Source organism: Aulonocara sp. 'chitande type north' Nkhata Bay, linkage group LG16, assembly GCF_057382095.1.
Source record: "Aulonocara sp. 'chitande type north' Nkhata Bay isolate Kocher_YH1m ecotype deep benthic linkage group LG16, A_spYH_male_GT1.1, whole genome shotgun sequence".
Classification (NCBI taxonomy): Eukaryota; Metazoa; Chordata; class Actinopteri; order Cichliformes; family Cichlidae; genus Aulonocara; species Aulonocara sp. 'chitande type north' Nkhata Bay.
Window position 1 is genome coordinate 20370871 of NC_141359.1, and position 23092 is coordinate 20393962.

The 23092-nt window shown below is 41.3% G+C and overlaps 1 protein-coding gene across 2 annotated transcripts; it reads right to left on the minus strand.

Moving 5' to 3' along the window:
* Window positions 1-2352: 2352 nt before the first annotated feature.
* LOC147311387 (lanC-like protein 3) lies at window positions 2353-11664 on the minus strand. 2 transcript variants are annotated; one of them, XM_086266765.1, is made up of 6 exons: window positions 10997-11664; window positions 8569-8739; window positions 8386-8436; window positions 6284-6449; window positions 5991-6198; window positions 2353-4079 (listed from the first exon to the last, which is right to left on the minus strand). In XM_086266765.1, the coding sequence occupies exons 1-6, from the start codon at window positions 11528-11530 to the stop codon at window positions 3920-3922; spliced, it is 1290 nt and encodes a 429-aa protein (XP_086122891.1). In that variant the 5' UTR covers window positions 11531-11664; the 3' UTR covers window positions 2353-3919. The 2 variants fall into 2 exon arrangements, with proteins under 2 accessions (XP_086122891.1, XP_086122890.1); XM_086266764.1 differs by lacking the exon at window positions 8386-8436 and having other exon boundaries at window positions 6284-6481; window positions 8616-8739; window positions 10997-11658.
* Between the last annotated feature and the right edge of the window lie 11428 nt (window positions 11665-23092).

Sequence of the window (23092 nt, forward strand, 5' to 3'; positions counted from 1 at the left end):
CAGTCAACGAGACGATAACGCCCCGAAGACTGATGTTACAATGGTGGTGCAAACATCTGCAGGGCCATGAGGCTAAGAGTTTCAATTACAATTCACTAACCAGCTTACTCATTTTTTGGACAATTTCACAGGCCTACTAATCTATCCATCATGGAGCCAGAAAGCCCAAATACTAATGTCACGTAAAATTAAACATAAAACAAACAAATAAACAACAACCATGAGCTATGACTAGTCTGTAAGGAAGGAAAAGCTTACAATTCAAACGTGACACAGGAAACTGTCTCTACGTAACACAGTCGCAAAGCTGCTTTGACGCCCCCAAATCATAACAAATGTTCCTCTGCTGCAGTGAAGTTGTGACAGAGGCTAAAAACATTTGAAACTGTACGAGCACACACACTACTGTAACTGTATATGAGAAAAATAAGGAACATATAAGTCAGCTTTAAATAAACCTGACACTGTACACATTCTCGGTGTCTCCTGTCACCAGCAAGCTGGTCCAAATTTTTTGAAAGGGTTTCATTCAGACAGCGCTGACCTAAAGAACCTGCTGATTAGTCGTGGAAACGACACAAGTGGGACACCACCTCCGCGCAGGAAACACACTAACTCAGGCTGGAAAATCCCCAGACACTTCCACGGACCATGACAGTTTCAGTGAATCAATGTTCTGATGGTTGCACAGTTTAAATTATCTCACACTAGTTTCTTGAACGGGACAGTTCACTGCACTCAAATGGCCTCCACAGTCCTTTGGCATGTGTTGCAATGTGAGAATCACATTATGGATGTGCAGCTGACAAATCTGCAGAAAGTGTGCGATATTATCATGTCAATATGGACCATAATCTCCGAGGACTGTTTTCAACATCTTGTTGGATCTGAAGTCAAAATAGGGTCCAATATTAGCAAGGTGTACCTAATAAAGTGGCCAGAGAGTGTACATGTATGTGGGATATGACCAAGATGAGACCTATGTTGTTTTTGGCACTTACAGCTCAGTTAAAGTCCTGGCAGGAACAGGTGTGACTTGACATCTGGCCCATGTAAGGTGAAAATGTTCTTGCACTGAGGCAGCTGAGCTCACCCACGTAACAGCTGTGGCCCACTACATGTGTGGGCCGCAGCTGGACCAAATACTCACCTCTAGCCTGTAGTGCTGGAGTTTAATACTGATGAGAAAGGTTCAAACATTTTATTGAGACTCTGTTCTAGACGACATTAAGAGCCTCTAACCCACGTTAAGTATTAATATCTTCACATTGTCTTCAACACTCCTATAATGGATTAAAATAAAGGTAAAATATAAAATAAAAGATGTAATAGTGTAGTTTTTATCTGCTCAGAATACGCAGCTTCCATTAAATTACAAATGTTTATAGGCTGCAACAAAGCGAAGCGTCCTTCTCCTCTTACGCTCTAAAAGCCAACTGTTCAGTGCCTCTACCAATATCAGGGACTAAGCAGCCATTAACATACAGGCACAAGTGTAATGATTTCCAAAATGTGGGTTTTATTTTACCCCACAAACAACAAAAATAATGTCAGATATGCACAATCACATAAATAAGCCATTTTAAGAAATAAATGGGCACTGAGAGGCTCAGCTAAATACAACGGCACCAAAAAATAATGGCTAACAAAATTAAATCAGCTGAATGTATATATTAACTGAGTAAACAATTTTAAATGCAAAAGGAGAAACAACAGGAACAAAAACTAAATTTAATTTTGTAAAAAAAAAACACAAAAAAACCTGTTACCCCCCCATGTGGTCATAGAAGATGGTTAAGTCTATTTGTTTCACCTTTGAACTTAAACTAGCTCCATCTTCAACCTCCACTTTTGCTCTAACCTTAAAGACTGCAGCAGGAGCCAGGTTGATAAAAGAACCCCCCAAAACTGAAATATAATTAGTGCAACCTATACATACTTGCATATACCTATAAAATACTGTTAAAATGTTGTAAAACAAGTATGTACAGCATCATTTATTTATCTATATGAACCTCACTGACGGCTGTTGTGCGGTTGTGGACCAGCACATCCAAGCTCGATGGTTCCAGCTCTGAAAAGCATAAAAATACATTTGAAAAAGTGTAATATTTTTCTATTGCGAGTACTGATCCACTCACAAGGGGATTTTTTTTTCTCTGTCACATTGTTCATAAAGCGGCATTGAAAAGCTGATAAAATATTACAGCAATTAAAAGTCATCAGTTTTTATGCAGTCTCCAATAACAGATCCTCATCAATCACCAGTGGACGCTTCGGTTCTGTGTTTTCATGTATTGAGTGTGTTTTCCTGCAAGGCCTTTCCCTTGAATAAAACACCAGTCATCTCTATTATTTTGTCATCTGGACACTTTATTGGTATCAATAATCCAGTAGCAGGTATTGTTTTAAACAGCTTGGATTGCAAATGAAAAACAGCAGCACACATGTACAGCTTGTAAATGTTTCACAACCGGCTCAGTTAAAGTTGGGAAACTGCTTTGGTTTGCTGTTATTCGCAGGCAGTTTTTTTTAATCAACATGAGCCACATGTTCATATAAGCTTCCCAAAGCATCTTCAGTTTCCTGTATTCTCTGCCTTCTTATTCTCTGAGAGATGTGATATCATATCTGAAAGCTAGACATTTGTTTGTAAAGCCTCATTTGCGCATTTAGCTCAAGAAATTCACCACAGAAAGAGTCGCCTCAAGAAACGGACTGAGTTGGACGAAAAGTGAAATTCTCACATCGGCAGCACACTTTGTTCTTTTCTCCTCCGTCTCCATCACAAAGGTACAGACTAACTTATTGTTTATCTGTAGGGTAAAAGTTGAAACCAATCACAACATATTGATCACTTTGAAAGTACCCACACAGTAGCTAACATAGTTTTGAAATATTAATAAACACAAATGGCTGTCACACTGGTACAAGGCGTAACCTCAGCTTCAGCGGGTGAGAACAGCACAGCGGAAACAAAGTGTTACTTTTATGTCGATAAACAGTTACATCCCTTCTGTACCTCCCCACCCAGCTTTGATGATCTTTATAGTTTGCGATTATGTAAAGACATGAACTCAAAGGTCTGCGATATGTGACGCTGAGCTGGTGAACTGGTAGAAAAATTTTAAAGGCATTTATGTGACACTCGTTTTTCTGTTTGCAGCTTTTTTGTGTGTGTGACTGGGGTGTGATTGCCTTTTACTTTTATGTGTAAGTAGCTTGTGTGTTTCTGACCTGAGAGCAGCATCTTGGAAGAATATCTCAGTTTCTCATCTCTGTACTTTAGTGCTGGGCTCCTTTCTTAGAGTGACCCTGATAAAGCAGACGACAACACAGACGGAACAATCTGGGCGCTTTGGGTGATGTAAACAAGAAGTACAGCTTAGTGTTAGCGGAGTCAGTGAGTTAGTTGTGGCCGCGTTGTTTTTAGCCTACATTTGTTTACACCATTAAAAATATTGCACTGTACCCATGGATGCATTCACGACTATCACTGCATTACTTTTACGATACAGAAGCAAACTTGATGATTCCCAGACGAATCTGGAGTTACAAGAAGCATCTTTGTTTTTTGTTATTTGTCCCCAAACAGATTTATTGATGTATACGCCCAACGGACATCTCATATAGACCTCCATCACTAGTGACAACAATGGACAATGTTTTTGTGAGTGCCATGCATCGGATAAAGCCTCAAAGCTCAACATTCAAACAGAAAAAAGACAATTTTTCTACAGCAACTTTCCTCTGTGTGATATTGATCTAAAGCCCAAACAAAAAACATTCATCCCTCCACTCTCGTTCTGATCACAATATCAATCCTGACTCTAAAGTTTCTATAAGTTGTTTAGCGATTTCACTGGGAAAGGGGCGGGGTCTGTTCAGGTCAGTGAACAGCAGTAACCTTTCAGTCCATTCACACAAAGACACTGAACAGAGGGAACTCTGACTGGTCTGGCTGCAGGAGGTCGACCAGGAAACAAACGGTCCCCGACAGGCCTTCGAACAGACTGTAGATCCTGGTAACTGAGCGAGAGCCTGCCTTGAATTCCTCAGTGAAGAGGAACTCTGCAAACCTGTGTGGACAAAACAAGAATGGAGACACATAAAAACACAATGTGAAAGCAGCATGTCCAGAACTGAGCTATAACTTCTTGTAGAGATCAGGAGTGCACCTGAAGTTTCTGAACCTCCTTTTAAGACAATAAATGTACACAATGTGGATAAAAGCATTGGGCCACACCTCTTAATCTTTGATTTCAGGTGTTTTCAGTGCCACAGGTGTATAAAATCAAGCACTTAGCCACGCAGTACAACTTAAACAAACATTTGTAAAAGAGTAGGTTGTTTCAAAAGAGGTCATGACATTGAAGCATGGTGCTCTAACAGGATGTCATCATTGCAACAAGTCTTGTGAAATTTCTTCCTACCAAGATATTCCACAATCAACTGTAAATGTTATTGCTGCAAAGGGCAAGCAGATCATGTAAAGTCACAGACCTGATATGCATATAGTGTAAAAGTCACATGACAACGGCTGCTGTAGATGTAGATAATGCGTGTTTGTCACTGCTGCTAATGTAAAAACATGACCCACATGTATGAAGCTTTTGTGATGAAACAGTTTTTGTGATTCTTGTTATGCCCAATGTGTTTTTTTCAAACATTTAAGAGTTAGAAAAGATTGATGCCGCACTCGTTGTGTTATACATGTAGCAAAAGCCAGGAAGCCTAGCTTAGCATTAGCACTGCAAATAAACCAAAGCAGACAGCTTGGCTTTGATAAGGTAATATAATAAAGGTGAAATAATTCACATGCCAGGACCCCTAAAGCCCTTGAAATGTGTCCAAAAATCAAAGTGTAAAAATGACAGTTCACTGTTTAATGGCCAGGCTAGCTGGTTCCTCCCATGTAGCTCTGTGCTACATTATGCTAACTGTCTTCGGTCAGCTTCAAATAGACACGAAGACAGGACCATTGTGTCAATTTACTCATCTAATTCTTGACAAGCAAAAGTTCTCAAAATTTTAAGCATTTCCTTTAAATCACCAGCAATTTTACACACACCAGATAATGCTGAATACAGCCTGAATATTCCCACTATTTTGGTTTTACAAAGCCATTAATCACATTTATGTTACACTTCTTAATAGCAGACATGGTTGAAACCCTGGCATCATCTTCCTGGTAGAAACTGGATGCAGTAGACCTGCAGAAACCAAACTGTAGATGGTTAGATGTTAATGTTACCAAACCCTGAATTACACACTGCTCTCACATAAGCTGCCTTGATGGTTTGAAGTACCTCAAACCAATGTCAGGTCAGCTGTCATTTTGAAACTACACTCAACAAAAATATAAACGCAACACCTTTGTTTTTGCTCCCATTCCCCATGGGATGGACGTAGAGACCTAAAATTCATTCCAGATACACAATGTAACCATCCCTCCCAAACAGTGGTCACAAATCAGTCCAAATGTGTGGTAGTGGGCACATCTGCTATATTGAGATAATCCATCCCACCTCACAGGTGTGCCACATCAGGATGCTGATCTGACATCATGAGTAGTGCACAGGTGTACCTCAGACTGCCCACAACAAAAGGCCACCCTGGAATGTGCAGTTTTTTGCGCTATTGGGGGTCTGGGGACCCAGAACCGGTCAGTATCTGGTGTGACCACCATTTGCCTCATGCAGTGCAACACATCGTCGCATTGAGTCTATCAGATTGTCAATTGTGGCCTGTGGAATGTTGGTCCACTCCACTTCAATGGCTGTGCGAGGTTGTTGGATATTCGTGGGAACTGGTACACGCTTTAGGTCTCTACGTCCATCCCATGGGGAATGGGAGCAGTAACAAAGGTGTTGCGTTTATATTTTTGTTGAGTGTATTTATTCGAACTTGATGTTGACAAAAAACAGTTATTCAATATCAAAATGTTTGCTGGGTTGTTGCAGCTCCCCAGAAAAGGAGGGCTTTCTTGCCTCTGAGCACGGTAGATGTATTTGGAGTTGCCTGTGAGCCGATAAAGCAGGAGGAAGACATATGCGCTGCCTGCAACTCCGTGACAAATCCCAGGACCTTTCTTCAGCAGACCTTTCTGCCATACGAGTTCTCCACTTCTAATGCATTTATCCAAGTACTGTGGCTTCTTATTGATCAGATAGGCTTTTGCGAAAAGGTACGCCACACCTGTAAGAGACAGGACAGTGTAGCAGTGGGGCTCTAAACCACGGGACAGGAACAGGATGATGGGCATTAACAGCTCTGAGCTTACCCGGGGCTCCGTGGCACCAGTGCACCAACTCGTTCTCCCTTTCGATGATGGCTCCCAGCTCTGCAGGCCAGTTACAGTTTTGCTCCTGGTTCATGAGGAAATCAACACTCTGCCACACCAGATCCTTTTCAGCCCCACTGAGCATGTCTTGGTAGCTCAACAGCATCTGCAGCACAGATGAAAGGCCGTGGGCTGCGCCTGACAGAGGAGGGAGGGCGAGGTGTGTGGGGAGGGTCGCACATGCACAAACAAAATCAGGCATGCAGGAAAACACCATGCCAGGCACACAGACGGACACCACCCAGAGCACAAAAGCGCAAACGCTCACAGAGCACAACGGGAGGACTTGTTTTTGTTCCATTCTAATCCGGAGCTCACTGTACATATTTGACAGTTTTGATAGGTGACATAAAGTCCTATTTTCCAGCACTGAGGAAATACATCAGCAGCCCGAACTTGATGCAAGAACAGGGAAGTGTCCGTCAGCTACATGACATCTGGCCCACAAATAGAATGCTTCAAAACTAGAGATCACTTCGTCAGGACAGTATTTACTGTACATGATGCAGGAATGCAGCACCTGTACTAAAGAGCTAAAAAGACACTGAAGGGATCCAGTAATATAGAGTAATTAGGCTTCAGACTATCTGAACACATGTGTTGTCCGGAGGTCCTCTAGTCTGAACAATAGACACACACGTCTACACACTGATCTAATTACAAGTATACGGACATGCTTGACGCTGGAAATAACAAGAGATAGAAGAGTAACCCTTTGTAGCCTTGCAACCATCCAAGAAGATTATCTCCTGACAAGAACATCATAGCTGGATGATTCTGCACATTTTTAGATTCGCATCAAGTTTAACTGCTTTCCACATCCAATGACAATATTTCCAAACTCTCACATTATAGGTAACAACTACATAATACTCAAAATACGGTAGTAACTATGGTAACGTACAAATGTCTTGAGTCACTCATAATTTCTTTTTGTTTTGCTTCTAAAGAGCCAGACTTTGTCATTATCAAAATGGTCTTTAGTAGTAGTTTTCTAGGCTTTCTGAAGGTCTTTCAAAAGTTTGGGTTTCTTTTTTGGACATTGGCTGCTTTTTCACTCAAATTCAATCCAGTCTTTGTACCTGGACATTTTCAGAGGACTTGTTTTTTTAAATAAGCCACTAAATACTGACCTATAAATCATTCAAGCATAAAAAGACACGACACTGAAGTGTGATACCATCTGGAAAGTGGCAATGGCTGTGTGGGATCATCTTGACAGAAAATGGAACAAAAGGGAACCAAGATCCATCCTGTAAGAAGCCCGGAGCACTATTCCTGAAAACTGCGTAAAGAAAATAGAAGAAAGCTTTCCAGAGAGAGTTCAGGCTGTGCTGGAGAATAAAGGTGATCATCGCAAATATTGACTTTCAAGTTTAACAGAATTAAACAGAATCTGTTTTTGCTGTTTAAACTGTATTTCCATGTATGTTTGCACATGTTTCAATAAATCACTGCAGCTGTTTCCCATATTAATCGATAAATATAAGGAAATGAGGGGTGGCTCAAGACTTTTGCACTGTTGCGCTTTTGTACTGAATATTCAGGTTTTCATATAATGTTTAAATGACCTGAAAGCAACGTGAAAAAACACTGTGAACATGACTGAATCAGTTACCGTAGGAAAGCATTTATCATAGGCCCATAGCTCCTGTCTCCAACCATCCACCACCCCAGACTCCACCAAAGAAATGTCTTCCTCCTGCACTGGCGTTGGATGAGAATCGTAAGTTACAGAATCATCAAACATGGATGTAATTCGTTGGGATCCTGGAGCGAGACTTCCTAAATAATGCTAAACACATGCAGGAAACCAAGACTCTCTGAGGCAGCCCAGCCCACCGCAAATCGATCAAGAAACTCCTCCAATAGCAAACCTCTCATGACAGGAAAACTGAGAACACATGCAGGATCTTCAGCATATATTTTCATCCAGGTATTTCTAATCTACAGATCTCTCAAAATATAACTGTTCCACTTCCTCGTCATCCTCAAAGATGTTGCTGTATCCATGCAAAAGTGGCCAGCAGGGCTATGCTTACTATGAACTCTGTTGATGTGAAAGTTACTTCAACCCTGAGGGGTCTCTTCCTCTGATGCCCATCAAGGAAAAGGACAGTTAGTTTTACACACATGAACACACCAGTCCTGTGACAACAGAAGCTCCTGCTGTGGTCAGAGGACTGAAACTGTGAAAAATCCTGATATCTGTGCATTTACACTACCTTTATAACAAGGGCACTGAACGTTGCACGAAGCTGGTGGTTCTTACCGAGGTACTCTGTTCCATAGTACGAGTACATGAGGGGGAAAGGCTTTCTCTTCTTCCTGGCATACTGTTTTCCTGACTCGATGATGGCCTGGCAAATAGATTTGATTTGATCTTTGCTCAGAATCTGCAGAGCAAATGACACACTGCAGTTAACACAGATAAAAACTCAATTGGAAATACATTGTGCAGCGTTAAAATATTAAACATTTTAATGGTTGTGCACACCCACACTGCAAACTGACCTTTCTCCCAGGAGACATTTTAATATTTTGAAGCACAGGTGTAATTAAAAACATGATGGTTGTATTGATTCAGTCCAGGCAGGCCCAGCATCTGATAATGCACAGTGGCTCAGTGAAAAGGCTTCCTGTGCTGCTATTCCTCCCCCAGCAAAGCCAGCCCCAAACATTTCCAAGTACAGGTCTAATCATGCAAAATAATGACACTGACTGACTCGTGATGAATGTTTAAAGGAATAATGACAAGAATAAAAACTTTTAAAGCAGAAGCAGGCTTAATGTTTAACATAGATTATTCATCTGTTATCTTTTTATGTCAAAACCAACAACATGTTCAGTGTAACTCCAGTGACTCACAACATTTGGTTATATTATGCTGACAAAGTGCTGCAGGGATGAGTTCTGTGTGAAATAAAAGCTTATGATTCCAAAATGTTTTATTGAGAAAGACTCACAGACTAACACTTTTAGAAATTTTGAAATGCAAAGCATCAACATAGGGCTGTTTGCAAACTGCACCATGGTTGCATAATTTCTAGCTGCTGCTCAAGAGCTTCATTTAGACAGCTGTTAGTAACCACCATCTCTGGGGCACTCAACAAGCATTAGAATTCACGAGTGGTGCGATTACTTACTTATTTTATGTAAAGGTCTTTGACACGTTTAAAAAACTGACTTTGAGACGACGAAAAGTTTAAGACCTGTTAGCTTCAGGCAGACATCCACTACAGTGAGCCACAGATGTCTGGGAAACTCACTTTTTTCTACTCCATAACAACCTTTTTTTTCCATTTTCAAACATCCATGTGGTGCTGACTCCAGTGACATCACTTGAACCAGTCTGTCTGGTCTCACAGATCTCTCTCTGAAATCACTAAAGGTTTTTTTTTACATCTCTTTTTTCCACACTTGAATTCCCTGTTAATGGATAAAGGTGTGAAACCCATACAGCTGCTCTTTCAGCAGTCTCAGGGCATGTAACCCAAACGTCTCACAGGGGGAACAGCGACACCTTATGAAGCTACTTTCCACTGTTCCCTTGTCACAAGGTGTTACCTTTCATTTGAAAGATTCTTATGCTGGATGCCCTTCCTAACATAATCCTAAATTTATCCAACCTGAAAATGTGAACACATTTTTAACAAGTGGTTATCTGAGTTACTTCTGTCTTCTCCTGAGTTTGAGGTAGACTGGCCATTCTTCTCTGAGTTCTGATCAACAACATGTGGGGGGGGGGGGGGGATCATTCAAAGATGATAGTGTGGGAAAATCCCAGTGAATCAGCAGCTGAAGTAGTCATACCATCATCCCATTCTGATGCTTGGTTTGAGCTTCAGCAGGTCATTTTGACCTTGTCTACTTTGCCTAATTGCACTGAGTTGCTGCCATGTTATTGGCTGAATAGTATATATATATTTTATTTATTTATTTTGTCAAGCTATGACTTAATAACAATGTGACTGGTCACTTGCAATGACCAGTCACCAGCGCTGAACCAAGGCCAACATTAGTTTTATATACGCCCTCATTTTTCCCCACCTTGGAGGAATTTGGAAATTGTGCATCACACAATTTGTCCAGCAGTGGGCGTAAACAGCGCTTCAACACAACGCCCTAAAACTTGTACCCAGACTCCCTGTGGTGTTATCTGCTTTTATCTTTATTTTGTATAATTAATGGTGTGAGAAGAATCGGACAATTTATTTAGTGAGAAAATCTTTATCAGCATTCATCGAGATGATGGATTTATCCAGTTAGTTACTGTCCGAGGAAAATGTTAAGATTTCTGTGGGAATTTGAGATTTTCCCACAGAGATTTTCATACAAAATTTATAATCAGTAAACTAATAAGAAGTATTTAAATCAATGAACTGCAATATGAAATGGAAGTTATGACAGCACCTTGAGCTTAGAAATAAAAATTGGAATCACTTGTGTTTTTAAAATCTCGGTCTATAAAATAACCTTTGCAGAAAAAACTGACGTAAACAAGCTTTTGGATTCAGATTAGGAATACGTATTTATCTAATCTAGTCCACACTTAGACCTGTTTTTCGTTAGTGGCAGCTCCGGCAGCTGAAGTTTATTCTCGGAGAGGGATTTATCATTTTAAAGTGCGCCATGCTGTTGTTGTGCGCTCACCTCTATGCCCAGCTTCTGTTTGAGGACCAGGGCGGCGCACAGGTACCCAGCCCGCCCTACAAACAGCTCATCCGAGCCGCACTCCAGAAAATGGATGGGAGCGCACACCTCCCACAGGTTACGGAATTTAGTCAGCGGCTTCACGAAATCAGCCAAGCCCAGGGACTTGTAGATCATAGCGGCCACAGCGTAGATGCCCGCCCCGCCGAGCAGGAAGGCGGCACGCATGTTTTTGTCCGGCTCCGCATCCACGTATCTGACCGACATGTCGATGATCTGCTTGGCCGTCTTCAGGTAGACATCCCGGTACTCAGAGAACAGCGGGAACTCGCTGACGTGATACAGCATGTAAGCCACCCCGGCCGGCCCATCGTATAGCCCTCCGTCGCAGTCGCTGAGGTCGATGGGAACAGTTTGAAGGATTTTATCTATGCTGGCGACCACGACGGGCACGGCAGCTTCGGCGCCCTGGCCCGGGAGCAGCGCACCTTTGTAGTCGGAGAAACGGTTGGCAAAGCAGCGAGTGTTTTCCATCACCGACGAAAAGCCGATAGAGACAGCACGACGTGCACGCAGGACCCACTGATAACGCAGATCCGTGTCAGCTACTCAAAGTATCCAAGAGGAGAAACACTTTAATCCAATCCCATCAGGTCTCAGCTGATTGGACGCGAGCAGTGATGGCTCAGCCTCATATTGGCTGGAAGGACCTGAGCCTGTCAGCCTCCAGCTTGCACCCTCTCAGCAGTCCTTCTAGAAGTAGCAGAGTCGCAAACAGCCACAACAAGCATAGAGAATGGTTTGGCCTCTTTTAACAGTAAATCACAACAAAAACAGGCTAAAGATGCATTTTAATGGGAAACTATGCAGTAAAATTCATTCAGGTGTGTATTTATTGGTTAGTAGTCTGCACAAGTCCTGAATGGTCATGAACATCAACCACTCTGAGACAGTTTACCCTTCATGCAGCCCGTGCATTTCCTCCTATTAAGATAACTGCGGGTGCTTCCAAGTGTTACAATAAACACAACCAATAATTAAACTTAAATAAAGTAGAATACATCAATAGAATACAAAACAATATGGCAAAATAAAGTAACCCAGTAAGGGAAAACCACACAGAAGACAGAATCTCAGTTACAAAGTAACATAAAATAAAATAAACAAGCTCGATATGTAAAAGAAAAGTAAAATTTTAATTTCTTATGTTAAAGCTGATCAAATTCAACTAGTTTTTTGAAACAACAGCTTGCTTCATGTTGCGCATACAATTGTACTATAACCCTTTGTGCTGTATGTTGTTGGGCAGTTAGAGATTTGCCATCATATTCTGTGAATTTATTTTGTATGACAAACCTGAATCTGGAACGGATCATTGCTCCAAAGAGGAAACTTTACTAATCCCTAAGGAAATGATGTGGTCACAGTTGCTCCCAAACAATAAGAACAGTAACAGACTGAACTAAACGAAATAACACAGTTATATTACAAAGTTTCCGAAATGTAAAAATAGCTCAGTTATTATATCCAGAATATTGCAGAGGTGGAGTATATATGATTGACATTTTTATTCTAACCTGTAAAACATGTTATTTGTTATTTCACTCTAGAGGATGTGCAAAAGGGTTTAACTGCTGCACTGTGTCCTGTACATTAGATGGAGGAGAGAGCCACTGTCATGGTCCTGGGTCTTTTGACCCAGCGTTTTAAGTTTGAGTTTATTTTGTTCATTAGGTTATCTAAGTTCATTTGGTTATTAGACTCCTTGTGTTTTCTTCCCCTGTATTTAAGCTTCCCCTCACCCTTCGTGTTTCATGCTGCGTGTCTTATGTTATAAAGTTTGTATTATCATGCCTAAGTGTTTCTAGTTCTTATTATTTCCCCCTCCCTTTCCAACCATGTTAAATCTCCCCTGCTCTTCATGCGTTTCATGTCTGTGTCTTACATTGTCAAGTTCTGGTTGTCGTGTCTAAGTCTGCATGTTTCCTGTTTTATTTTGAAAAGGGGTCTTGTGTTCTGTGCTCATGCGGTTAGTTTTACTCTTGCCTGTGCATCATTATGTTTATCCTAGTCAGCTGTTTCCTCATGTGTCTCCACTTCCCCTAATCACCTCCTGTGTATTTAAGTCCTCTGTTTTCAGTGTGTGATTGTCAGGTCATCTGTTGTCCACGCCATGTTTCTGATGCCATGCCATGCTTCCAAGTTTCTTGTCTAGGTTTTTCTTATTGTTTGTTTAGATTCCCCAGTTTAGGTTTGTGTTAATTTTGCTTCAGTTTGCCTTGCCCTTTGTTTGTACCTTTTCTACCAGCCATATTAAACGGCTCGCCTTTTGTTAACATTCAAGTTTTGTTCCCTGTTCCTTGGAGTCTGCGTTTTGGGTCCTTTTCTCAATTCATACAGTCTGCCCTCGCCAGACTGTGACAGCCACAGGCAGGAATAATTTCCTGTGTTGTTCAGTGGTGCATTATGGGTAATACCAGTCTCTCACTGAACGTGTTCCTGTGACTGGCTAGCATGTCGTATTGTAGGTGGGAGGTATTATCTAGCATTGTCCTTATGTTGGACAACATCTGCCTCCCTGACACCACCTCAAGGAGTCCAGCTCTGTCCCCACAACATTACTGGCCTTGTGGATCAGTTTATTGGGTCTTGTGGCATCGATTCTCAACCTGCTGCCCCAGCATGTAACAGCATAGAGGATGGCACTGGCCACAACAGCCCCATAAAAAATCCTGAGCATTGACTGACAGATGTTAAAAGACAGCCGTCTCAGAAAACAGAGATGACTCTGGCCCTTCCTGTAAAGTGCAGAGCTGTTTTAACCCAGTCCAGGTTATTATCTATGTGTAATCCGAGATATTTATAGTCCTCCACAATGTCTACGTTGACCCTGTGGATTGAAACAGAGGTCAGAGGTTTCCTGGTCCTCATAAAGTCCACAATCAATTCTTTGGTCTTTGTCACGTTGAGCTGGAGATGATTCTGCTTGCACCATGTGACAAAGGAGTCAACCACAGCTACGCTGAGTCATGAGAAAACATCTGAAGATGTGCAGTGGCTGAAGTCTGTGGTGTAGAGGGTGAAGAGGGAAGGGAAGAGGACGGTCCCTTTTGGTGTCCCTGTGTTGTTGATCACCTTGTCAAAAACATAGTGTTGGAGATGCACCTATTGTGGTCTTCCTGTCAGGTAATCAACAATCCTGGACACAAACGGGGCATCCACCTGCATCGCTGTCAGCTTATCACCCAGGAGGATCGACCTGATGGTATTAAATGCGCTGGAAAAGTAAAAAAAAAAATAACACGACCCTCGAAGTGCTTGCCTGCTGGTCCAGATGGGCGTAGCAGGTCCTGATCTCCAAGGTGGGGCTGGTAAGTGAACTGAAGGGGATCCTGATGTGGCCTGACTATAGGTCAGAACTGGTCAAGGATGAGTCTTTCCAGGGTCTTCATGACATGGAAAGTCAGTGCCACAGGCCTGTAATCCTGGGGGCCACTGGGAAATATCCAGTATGCTGGTTGGTACAGGAATGAGGCATAATGTGTTCTGCTTCCATGTTTGTCAATATAACTAATATTAACATCTTCTGCTGTTCATCAACGTGAACTCATTCATGTCACTTAATCATATTGACCAGCAGGTGGCGACAAAAGCCCGCAGGCTCACTCTGGCTGCTATCCATGGTGCTGAAGGACGCATGGCGCTGTTAATTGTGACAGAGGATTACTTAACTGGGTCAGGAGCTTCGCTTCACCAATCACTTCAGATTGAATTGGTTGGTAAAATCAACTAACAGAATTATACAAACACAATAATGGGCGCCAAGTGACTACACAGAGACTCAAAATGCACACAGAGAAACAAACCAAAGTCAAGAGGGTGTATGGGAAAAAGTCCAAAAGAAACAAAATGAATACAAAAAGATCAGAAAAAACAACAACAACACAAAAGAGCAATTAAAAGACAGAAATTAACAGAGAGATTTCAATGCATTTGCTCACTTTCTACAAAACAAAGGTGAGAAAATCAAATGGCACACCAGCTGGAAATTTCACACCCACACCACAATTTAAAATAGGAGGAACACTAGCTTATTAGTGAGGGAGCACAAATTTATAACCTCTGTAAGAATTCAAATATCCAGCATACAAAGGAAAACTAGTTGGTGTGAAAAATGTCTTCTTTTTAATGAGCTACGCTTGGTTTAATTAGGAAGAAAATCTTCTTTTTTTTTTAGCAGATCATGGTGGAAAATGTTAATATATAAAATGCATTGTTGTACTTTTCCTTCAGTAAAGAGTCTGAGTGCTTCTGCAAACACTGATTGAGTTCTCTCAATTTCAATTAAAAAATTCTTTGAGGTGTTTGTTATGTTATTATCCGAATAATTGCATTCCTTTTCTGACAAAGTCTGTAGTCAAATACAATGTAAATAAAGTTTTGCTTAGTTAGCTTTTATTGGCAGCGAGAGCCAAAGTTTTAACAAAACAATCTTGTGAACATTCAAGAGGACCTGTTGTGTTTTCCTATCACACGTCACCACAGTGGAATTTAAATCAAACAATCGAGATGTAATCGAAGTGCAGACTTTCAGCTGTAATTTCGAGGGTTTAAGAAAAATGTTGCATTAAATGTTTGGGAATTACAAATATTTTTGAAGTTCAGATACTCTAGATCTTGATTTCACCCACCTTCAGCTGTAGCTTGTTTGTGGCGCATCCTCTGTCGGGCAGAGACCAGTCAACTGACTTAGTGATTGAAGAATATCCCATTTCTTTGCCTTGATTTGCTTTTGTACATTGCTGTGCATCACTATGCACTTGGCCAGAGAGATTTAGCAGCATTTGGCTCAATCTGAACAGAGACTATTGCACTGTACATTTCAGACATCATCCTGCTGTTTCCGTCGGCAGTCACATCATCAATAAGCTCTAATAGGCTGGTTCCACTCACAGCCATACACAGCCATGCCATAAAACTGCCTCCTAAATGTCTGATGGATGATGTGGGATTGGGGCGTGAGCTGTTCCTTCTTCTCTTTAATTTAAGAACATGAGACAAAGGGAACTTAAACACTGGCTGATTTGACCACTCAGACCCACAAGGTGAAACAAATACAAACAAACAAACAAAGACGCAAAAACAGTTACTTCAAACTTATAATCAGACACAACTGGTTACATACCTAAGCTAAATTATAAAGATGAATGGATTAATTACCCACCCTCCTGTGATGCTTGGTGTAGCCCATCCATCCATCCATCCATCCATCCATCCATCCATCCATCCATCCATCCATCCATCCATCCATCCATCCATCCATCCATCCATCTTCTTCTGCTTATCCAGTTCAGAGTTATGGATGCCAGTTCACCTCAACAGCTAACTGGTACCCCTAACGCTGGTGAAAGAATAGAAATAATTTAAGAAATTTGAATATAATACACAAAAATTAACTAAATATGCATACTACAAACAGGGTTCATGTGTTCCAACAGTAAATATGAGTATGATATTTAAACTCAAGATTTACGTGTCATTATTTTTGTTTCTGTGTGCACTGTATGAAGTGAAATTCAGATAAACTGTATAAAAGCGAGGGTGCATGCAGTTATTGACTTCATAGCTGTGTGGCTGCACAGATCCAAAGACTTCATACTAAACCAAACACTCAGTATCAGGCGGTTATCTGTGAGAGTAGACATCATCGCCTTCTGTTTGGCCAATCAGACCGAGGCTGGCTTAAAGGTTCAGGAGCTAAAACCTCTTGTTTCACTCAGAAGATTAACCAAGGGGGCTGCGTCAAGTCCAAGTGCCAGAAAGATTATTTTGATCCAGGTGTCATGCAGAGCCACTGTAGAGTCTAAGAATCAAAATACAGAGTTGGAAATGAGCACAACAGGTTCAATTTAACTCTCAGTGACAGCGTGAGTGTTCAGAGGTGGAAAACAGCCCTGCAGCAGTAAACTACCAAAACACGATTTACTGTATTATCACACTTTTTACTCTTCTGCAATCCCAGCAAATGCAGACTTAAAAGAAAGCTGCACTGTTGCTTTTTTAATCTGCTCTATTCAACCTACAAGAAATATGTGAAATGTTCAGGGCTGTCACAGGTGTTAGGCACACACTCTGTTCATTACAGCTTTGTCCCTCTGTGTGCCATTTCCAAGATGATTCGAATATTTATCAGAGTCGAGATTGTGATGGTGAAAAGCTTTGAGCGTTCTAATTTGAAACCAGACTCTTTTTTGCCACCATTTGCATGCAAAGAGATAAAAAAAAAAGAGGATGAAGGCCAAGGAGATATGAATTTGGAAGTAAAGGCCATCTTATGAATATAGAACTAATTCAAAATTTTCACCACTAAATTTCACTTTTCTACCCCCCAAAAAAGACAAAGTAGAAGTGAAATAAATCCAAATTAAGCAAAGGCAAAGCTTTTTATGGGCATTTATCCTAAAACGGCGCACGGGAGAAGAGATTGCTTTAACATCAAGAGAAAACAAAAGTGGATGCAGCTGCACTCAGCGCTTAGAAAACGTTGTTTTTGGTCGAGCTAGTTATTACGGCGGTGGAATTAATGTCAGCTTCTTGGAGCGAGTTTCTCTCTGGGAGTTCAGATAAAAGCCCGGTTCAACTGCAAGTGCACTTTGATGGCCATTTTCCAAATAGCAGAAACGTATGCACACACTGGGGGTGGAAGTTGTGGTTGGGCGGAAAGGGGGGTAATTTGGAGAATTACCAAACACTGCAGCCATTTTGTTCTTTGAAAAAAACATTTGAGGCAATTTTTAGTAAAGTTCTGGAAAATTAAAGTGGCTCGAGTCGTGCTCAGAGAAGCATATTTTCATCTGTCTTATCTGCTGCATTGATACAAGACAACTCAATTTGCATTTATATTAGAAAATTATTTGGGGCTCAACATGGCCCCATCTGATGCCCCAGAAAGTGATGCCTCCCTCTATGTCTCCAGCGCGAGAGACAGAGGCCTCGGATAGCGCTGCAGAAATCAGAAACAAATCGCGGTGCACTTTTGCAGAGGGGTCAAACAACAGCACAGACAGCATGACAGCAGTCCGGATGCTTCTAGGACAAAGACAGGCTGTAAACTTGGAATTTTTATGAAGACAAGTTATCTGTCTGGCATGGTCACAGGATACAGTCATAACATGGAGTGCAAAAGATAACTTGCACATCAGCATGTCGTAATCTGAAAGATTATAATATGGAGATTTTTGTTCATGAAGGTCACCTGGACTTTTTCAAAAAAATCCAACACACTCCTCCATTTCCATCATTCATTAATCACACTGTTACACAAATACGGCACAAGCAACAGACCTAAAAATCCAGGCAGGTTCAATGTAGGTCATCACTGTGTGTGTGTGTGTGTGTGTGTGTGTGTGTGTGTGTGTGTGTGTGTGTGTGTGTGTGTGTGTGTGTGTGTGAGTCACAGGAAGCACGTTGGTGGTTTTGTGTATGGCACAGACATTCCTTGAGGCGTAGCGATCTCTAAGGAGAAACGAAGGCAGGCTCTGAAACATCAGATTCCGTATCTCAGCCTAGATGAGAAGTTGGGATCCGGTCAGGCACATGTCAGGTGTTTTTGTTTAAGTGGGCGGGAGGCGAGCGATCAACGGAACAGAGGACAAAAAACTTTGAATGACAAACATAATGAGGCACCATATTCAGTTCATAGAGGTGACTAAATCTCCCTTAAGATCCTGAGTTTGCATGTCCTTCATCTCTGGTTTGGTGTGCATTTGTCACACTGATGTATGGAGAGAAATAATAAGACATGTCAGAGCACAGATAAGTCAGTCCATCACACCTTACTGCTTTATAGCCCTAAAGTGGGCCAATGGCTGGAGCTCAGAGTGCAGGCAGAGCTCACTTGGCACGTCTCCCTTGCCAATGGGAGTTTAGACTTTCCTCCCTGACCTGGTGTTTGGTGGAAGAGAGCACTTTACTTCTCCCCGTCTGCTCTCCCCGTAAATGTGATGTTCACCCAGTGTGGGGGTCACATCATGTGTGTTTTGGGAAAACACAGTAAGATTAGTTTTGCAGTATTTCAACACGTTGATCTCACAATGGTTGCTTGGGGGCCTACACACATCTCTAATCGTCTGGGAGGTGAGGTGAGCACAGCCCATTTAATATAGCAACACATTTATGTTCTTCCACTTCAACAGCAACGGGCAGCAACATGCATGGATTTAAACACTGCAGTGCTTCACAGAACTGCATTGTATTTGACCAAACACGTGTAAACGAGCCAAAATCCTCCCATCTGTCACTGTCATGCTTTGACAGCGACCCATAGGGAGCAGACTTGGTGCACTAAACAGGCTGAAATGTGAGCTGCACATTTATGTTTTGACTACAAGGAGCTTGTGATATCGAGGCATTTGTTTCTGAAGTTGTCCTTGTACATCCAGAGGTATGTGCAAAGAGACAGTCTACGTGTTGTTGTTTTTTTTAGTTAGTTTCTAGAAAACGTTCAGTGTATTTTTTATTGTTTGAAAATGTTTAGCTTTGGTCCTTTTAAATATAATTTTATGGAGGACATGCACTGCAGGCAGGATTTAGGAAACTTAGTACAGGTAATATAATAAAAACACAGAGCATTTGAAAGCAGTGGACGGACGTTCTCGTAGGTGTAGGTATGTATTGTTTTTTTTTATTTTATATTAGTTAGTTTTCTAAATTCATAAAATCATTTCACTGAGTTTTTCTCTAAACTGTAGCGTAAATTTTTATTTTTACTTTAATAACTTTCTTAAACATCTATCTGGTTTTAATAGATTAATTGGCAACAAGAAGACGGTAAAAGTACATGTTCAAAGTTTATCATCACTGTAAAACTTTCTCTCACCACTTGTCCTGATGCCCTGACAGGGGAACTCCGCAGGTTGTTGAACACACGGGACTTAGAAACTGTCAATTTGTCTTCAAGGTGGGGAGCAGCTGGTATTACATGTGTAAATAGCTGCACGCCAGGGCTCTAATGACGGATGAGGTAGATGAAGGTTGAACATAAAGTTTAGGATTTATTCCAAGAAAAGAACAAGTCACAGGCAGTCCAGAAACAGGTGAAACAGGAAAAACACTAGGGACAGCACACCTAGTGGGATGATTTGACAAAGGGCGAGGGGAGACAATGACAATGACAATAAATGCATGAAGTAATGAGGTAAGAGTAACTAAATGCCAAACACACTAGACACAGGTCACCAAAATAAAAAGAGGAAATAACATCACTGATGGAGGCTTTACACAAAAAGGTGGGACACTAGGAAAAAGTCCAAAAAGCCCAAAAGGATTGGGTAAGAGACCCAGGACCTTAACAAAAGCGAGGGCCTACATGTGGATCTCTTTGTCCACTTTCTTCTGCTCTGAGGTTATTTTCAAGGTGAATGTTGTCTGACCTCACATGACCTCTCTGTACACCTCCCTGTCATCATCATCCCAAACCAGACTGTGTGCTGATGTCTTTTTTGGGAAACGAGTCGTGAGCCATGACTTCTTTCATCTGAGCTTCTGACCAGGGCCAAAGACTACTGTGGACTTTTGTAGGGCAGCTGGAGGGTCTACTTGTTGTTGTCTGGTGTGGTGGACTCAACACTGGTGTGGTTGTCGTGCATTCCAATGAGGGCTCGTTGCTGGTGGGCTGTGGTCAGTAAAGAATCACTGGAAGAGTCTGCTGCCGCTGTGAGTTGTCCATCTTTTGTTGTATGGTGGTGGTGGAGGCAGTGGAGGTCAAGACTTTCCTCAGAGCCTCAGTGTGACCATTCTGACTAGCCCGAGGAGAGCCGTGACCAGAATTTATAGGTTTCATCCTTTCCTCTTTTCTCTTTTCCTGAGCTCTTCTTTAGATTTCTCTCTGTCCCTGCGTCACATTTCCACACACTTAATGTCTTCAGGTGATTTTGCATTTCAATAAAATCTTTCATATTTTTCTTGGCTTTTATCTCCTGTATTCTATTATGTTTTTTCCCTTCCAACTACATTAGAGAAACTTTATTTCAGACACTGTAGTCCATTTGAATATAAAAGAACGGAAAATTAATAAAAGACGACATGAGGACAAAACGCACTGAATTAACCGACATGTAAATTTCTGTGTAAGATTTGTAAGCAACCCATGAAAGGGAACATTCGTATCACATTTAGGTTACACTTGTCAAATGTGACCTCTGAGCACAACAACCAAGATCCTGAATGCATCATTATATGCCACCCATCAACTTTCATATCATTTATTTGCACTGTATGAGTATGTGCTCTAAAAACATCATCCATCATATGGAATTTACAGACTAGTGCATTTGCTGCTGCATACAGTTTACCACAAGGGTGCATCATCATCATCATCATCATCATCATCATCACGGAGATCATCCCTGATGATGTGACCCAAATATCTAACTTTAGTCACCTCACTGAATATTTGCCTCCAGTCCACCTTAGCTGAAGCGATCATTACTACATTATTTTTAAGGGTTGAATTCAAAATCAAACTGCAGCTGCTGCAAGCCGTCAAGGAGATCAGCAAACATCAAATGATTAAAAAGGCTCTCTTCCATCACGATCCAGTATCCTGCTTGTTTGGTGTTTTAGAAAGATCATCTCTAAATAAGCTGAACTGAACAGCTGACAGACAATATCCCACCTCAATGAACCCCAGAGTTTTCTAACCCCATCAGATTTGCTTAGTTTGATGTAAGTAGCATCCTTGTAACTGGTACTAGTTTACCATGAATAATACAACAAAATGCTTTTAATTGAATCAATAGTGCTGTCTTAGCTGCTGTGTATTAGAAGAACTTCTTTCAGAGCCTGTATGCACACATCAGTGCTGTGTTTATTTTTGAAACCAAGCTGAATATTAGTGGTTTTATATTCTCGAAGCCTTGACAGCATGCTAGTCAGAGCAACTGGCCTGTAGTTTTCTGGGCTGGATTTTACTTAACCAGTTTTGTCTGTGAAAATGTTCTATTTGGTACCAACAGAACAGTTAACATGTAGTCTGGTAGGACGCCACGCATTAACAATACAATGTGAGTAATGCTGAGATTCTTCTGCACAGATCAGGGCTCCATGCTTTGTTCCCTGCCAAGTTCTCAACAGCACAGCACACTTCATCCCGCCTAACAACACACTCATTGTTAGAAACCTCACCAACATTAAACTTATCGCTTTTAACACAGTTAGGAAATTCCCTACAAAGCTTTTCTCCACATTTCAACAACATTTTCAGCCCCAGAAATCCCATCAGGACTGGCTGCCAGAGGCCTCTTACTATTGTTAACAGCCTCTTTCCAAAATTCATACAAATTATTCTGCAGCAGCTTTTTGTGCATGGAGTTTGCCCTCATGGCATGCTCATTTCTTTTAATAAAGCACCCTGCACATTTAAATCTTGCATTCGCACATTTCTTGTGTTCATACTCTGGTCCGTATCGAGCTTTACCTGATAAAAGCCACTTTTTAAAAGCTTCTTCAGACTATATAGAGTTCAGATCCAGGGATATGATTATATGGTTTTAGTCCTTTTTTGAAAGAATGGTTCAGCACCATCATTAAAGCCTAAATCAGTATTGTGACTTTGATTCTCCCATTTAATGTTTTTGGCATCAAATGGTACATCAATGGTGCCTTTATCGGTCTGTAAACTGTACTTTCATTTCCCTTTTTCCCCCTTTTTTGTAACTTGTCAGTATAGACAGACTCACAACACTAAATGTCGTAGCCAAAGGTATGTGGTCTGCTGTGGCCAGGTCATTTAAGAACCTATTAGATATGTCCTGCTAAATGTTTCTCCTTGTGGAAACCTAAAATGTTTTAACCGAACATGTATAGCACTGCTCCATCTCCATATTATTCCTGCACATGAAACCACATTTGGAGCCATGTAATCCACTGGCTTTTCTTTACCATACTTATTTCCCCTGCTCACAAATTCCTAGTCTGGTCTTCATCTCTACTACAGTGTTTTCAACACAAATCTAGACTCTCAACCAAGAGAAACAGTCACAACAGCAGTAAACCTTAGGGCGACCTAAGAAAATATATATTTTAAAAAATTACAGC

What these genes read in the sequence shown, in the direction of transcription:
- LOC147311387 (XM_086266765.1), bottom strand. Translation starts at nt 11,530, where the DNA reads ATGGAAAACACTCGCTGCTTTGCCAACCGTTTCTCCGACTACAAAGGT. An exon ending in AACAGAAGCTGGGCATAGAG is followed by an intron (nt 8,740 to 10,996) that starts GTGAGCGCACAA and finishes TTTGCTCTGCAG; the next exon opens with ATTCTGAGCAAAGATCAAAT. An exon ending in TCAGTGCCCTTGTTATAAAG is followed by an intron (nt 8,437 to 8,568) that starts GTAGTGTAAATG and finishes GATGGGCATCAG; the next exon opens with AGGAAGAGACCCCTCAGGGT.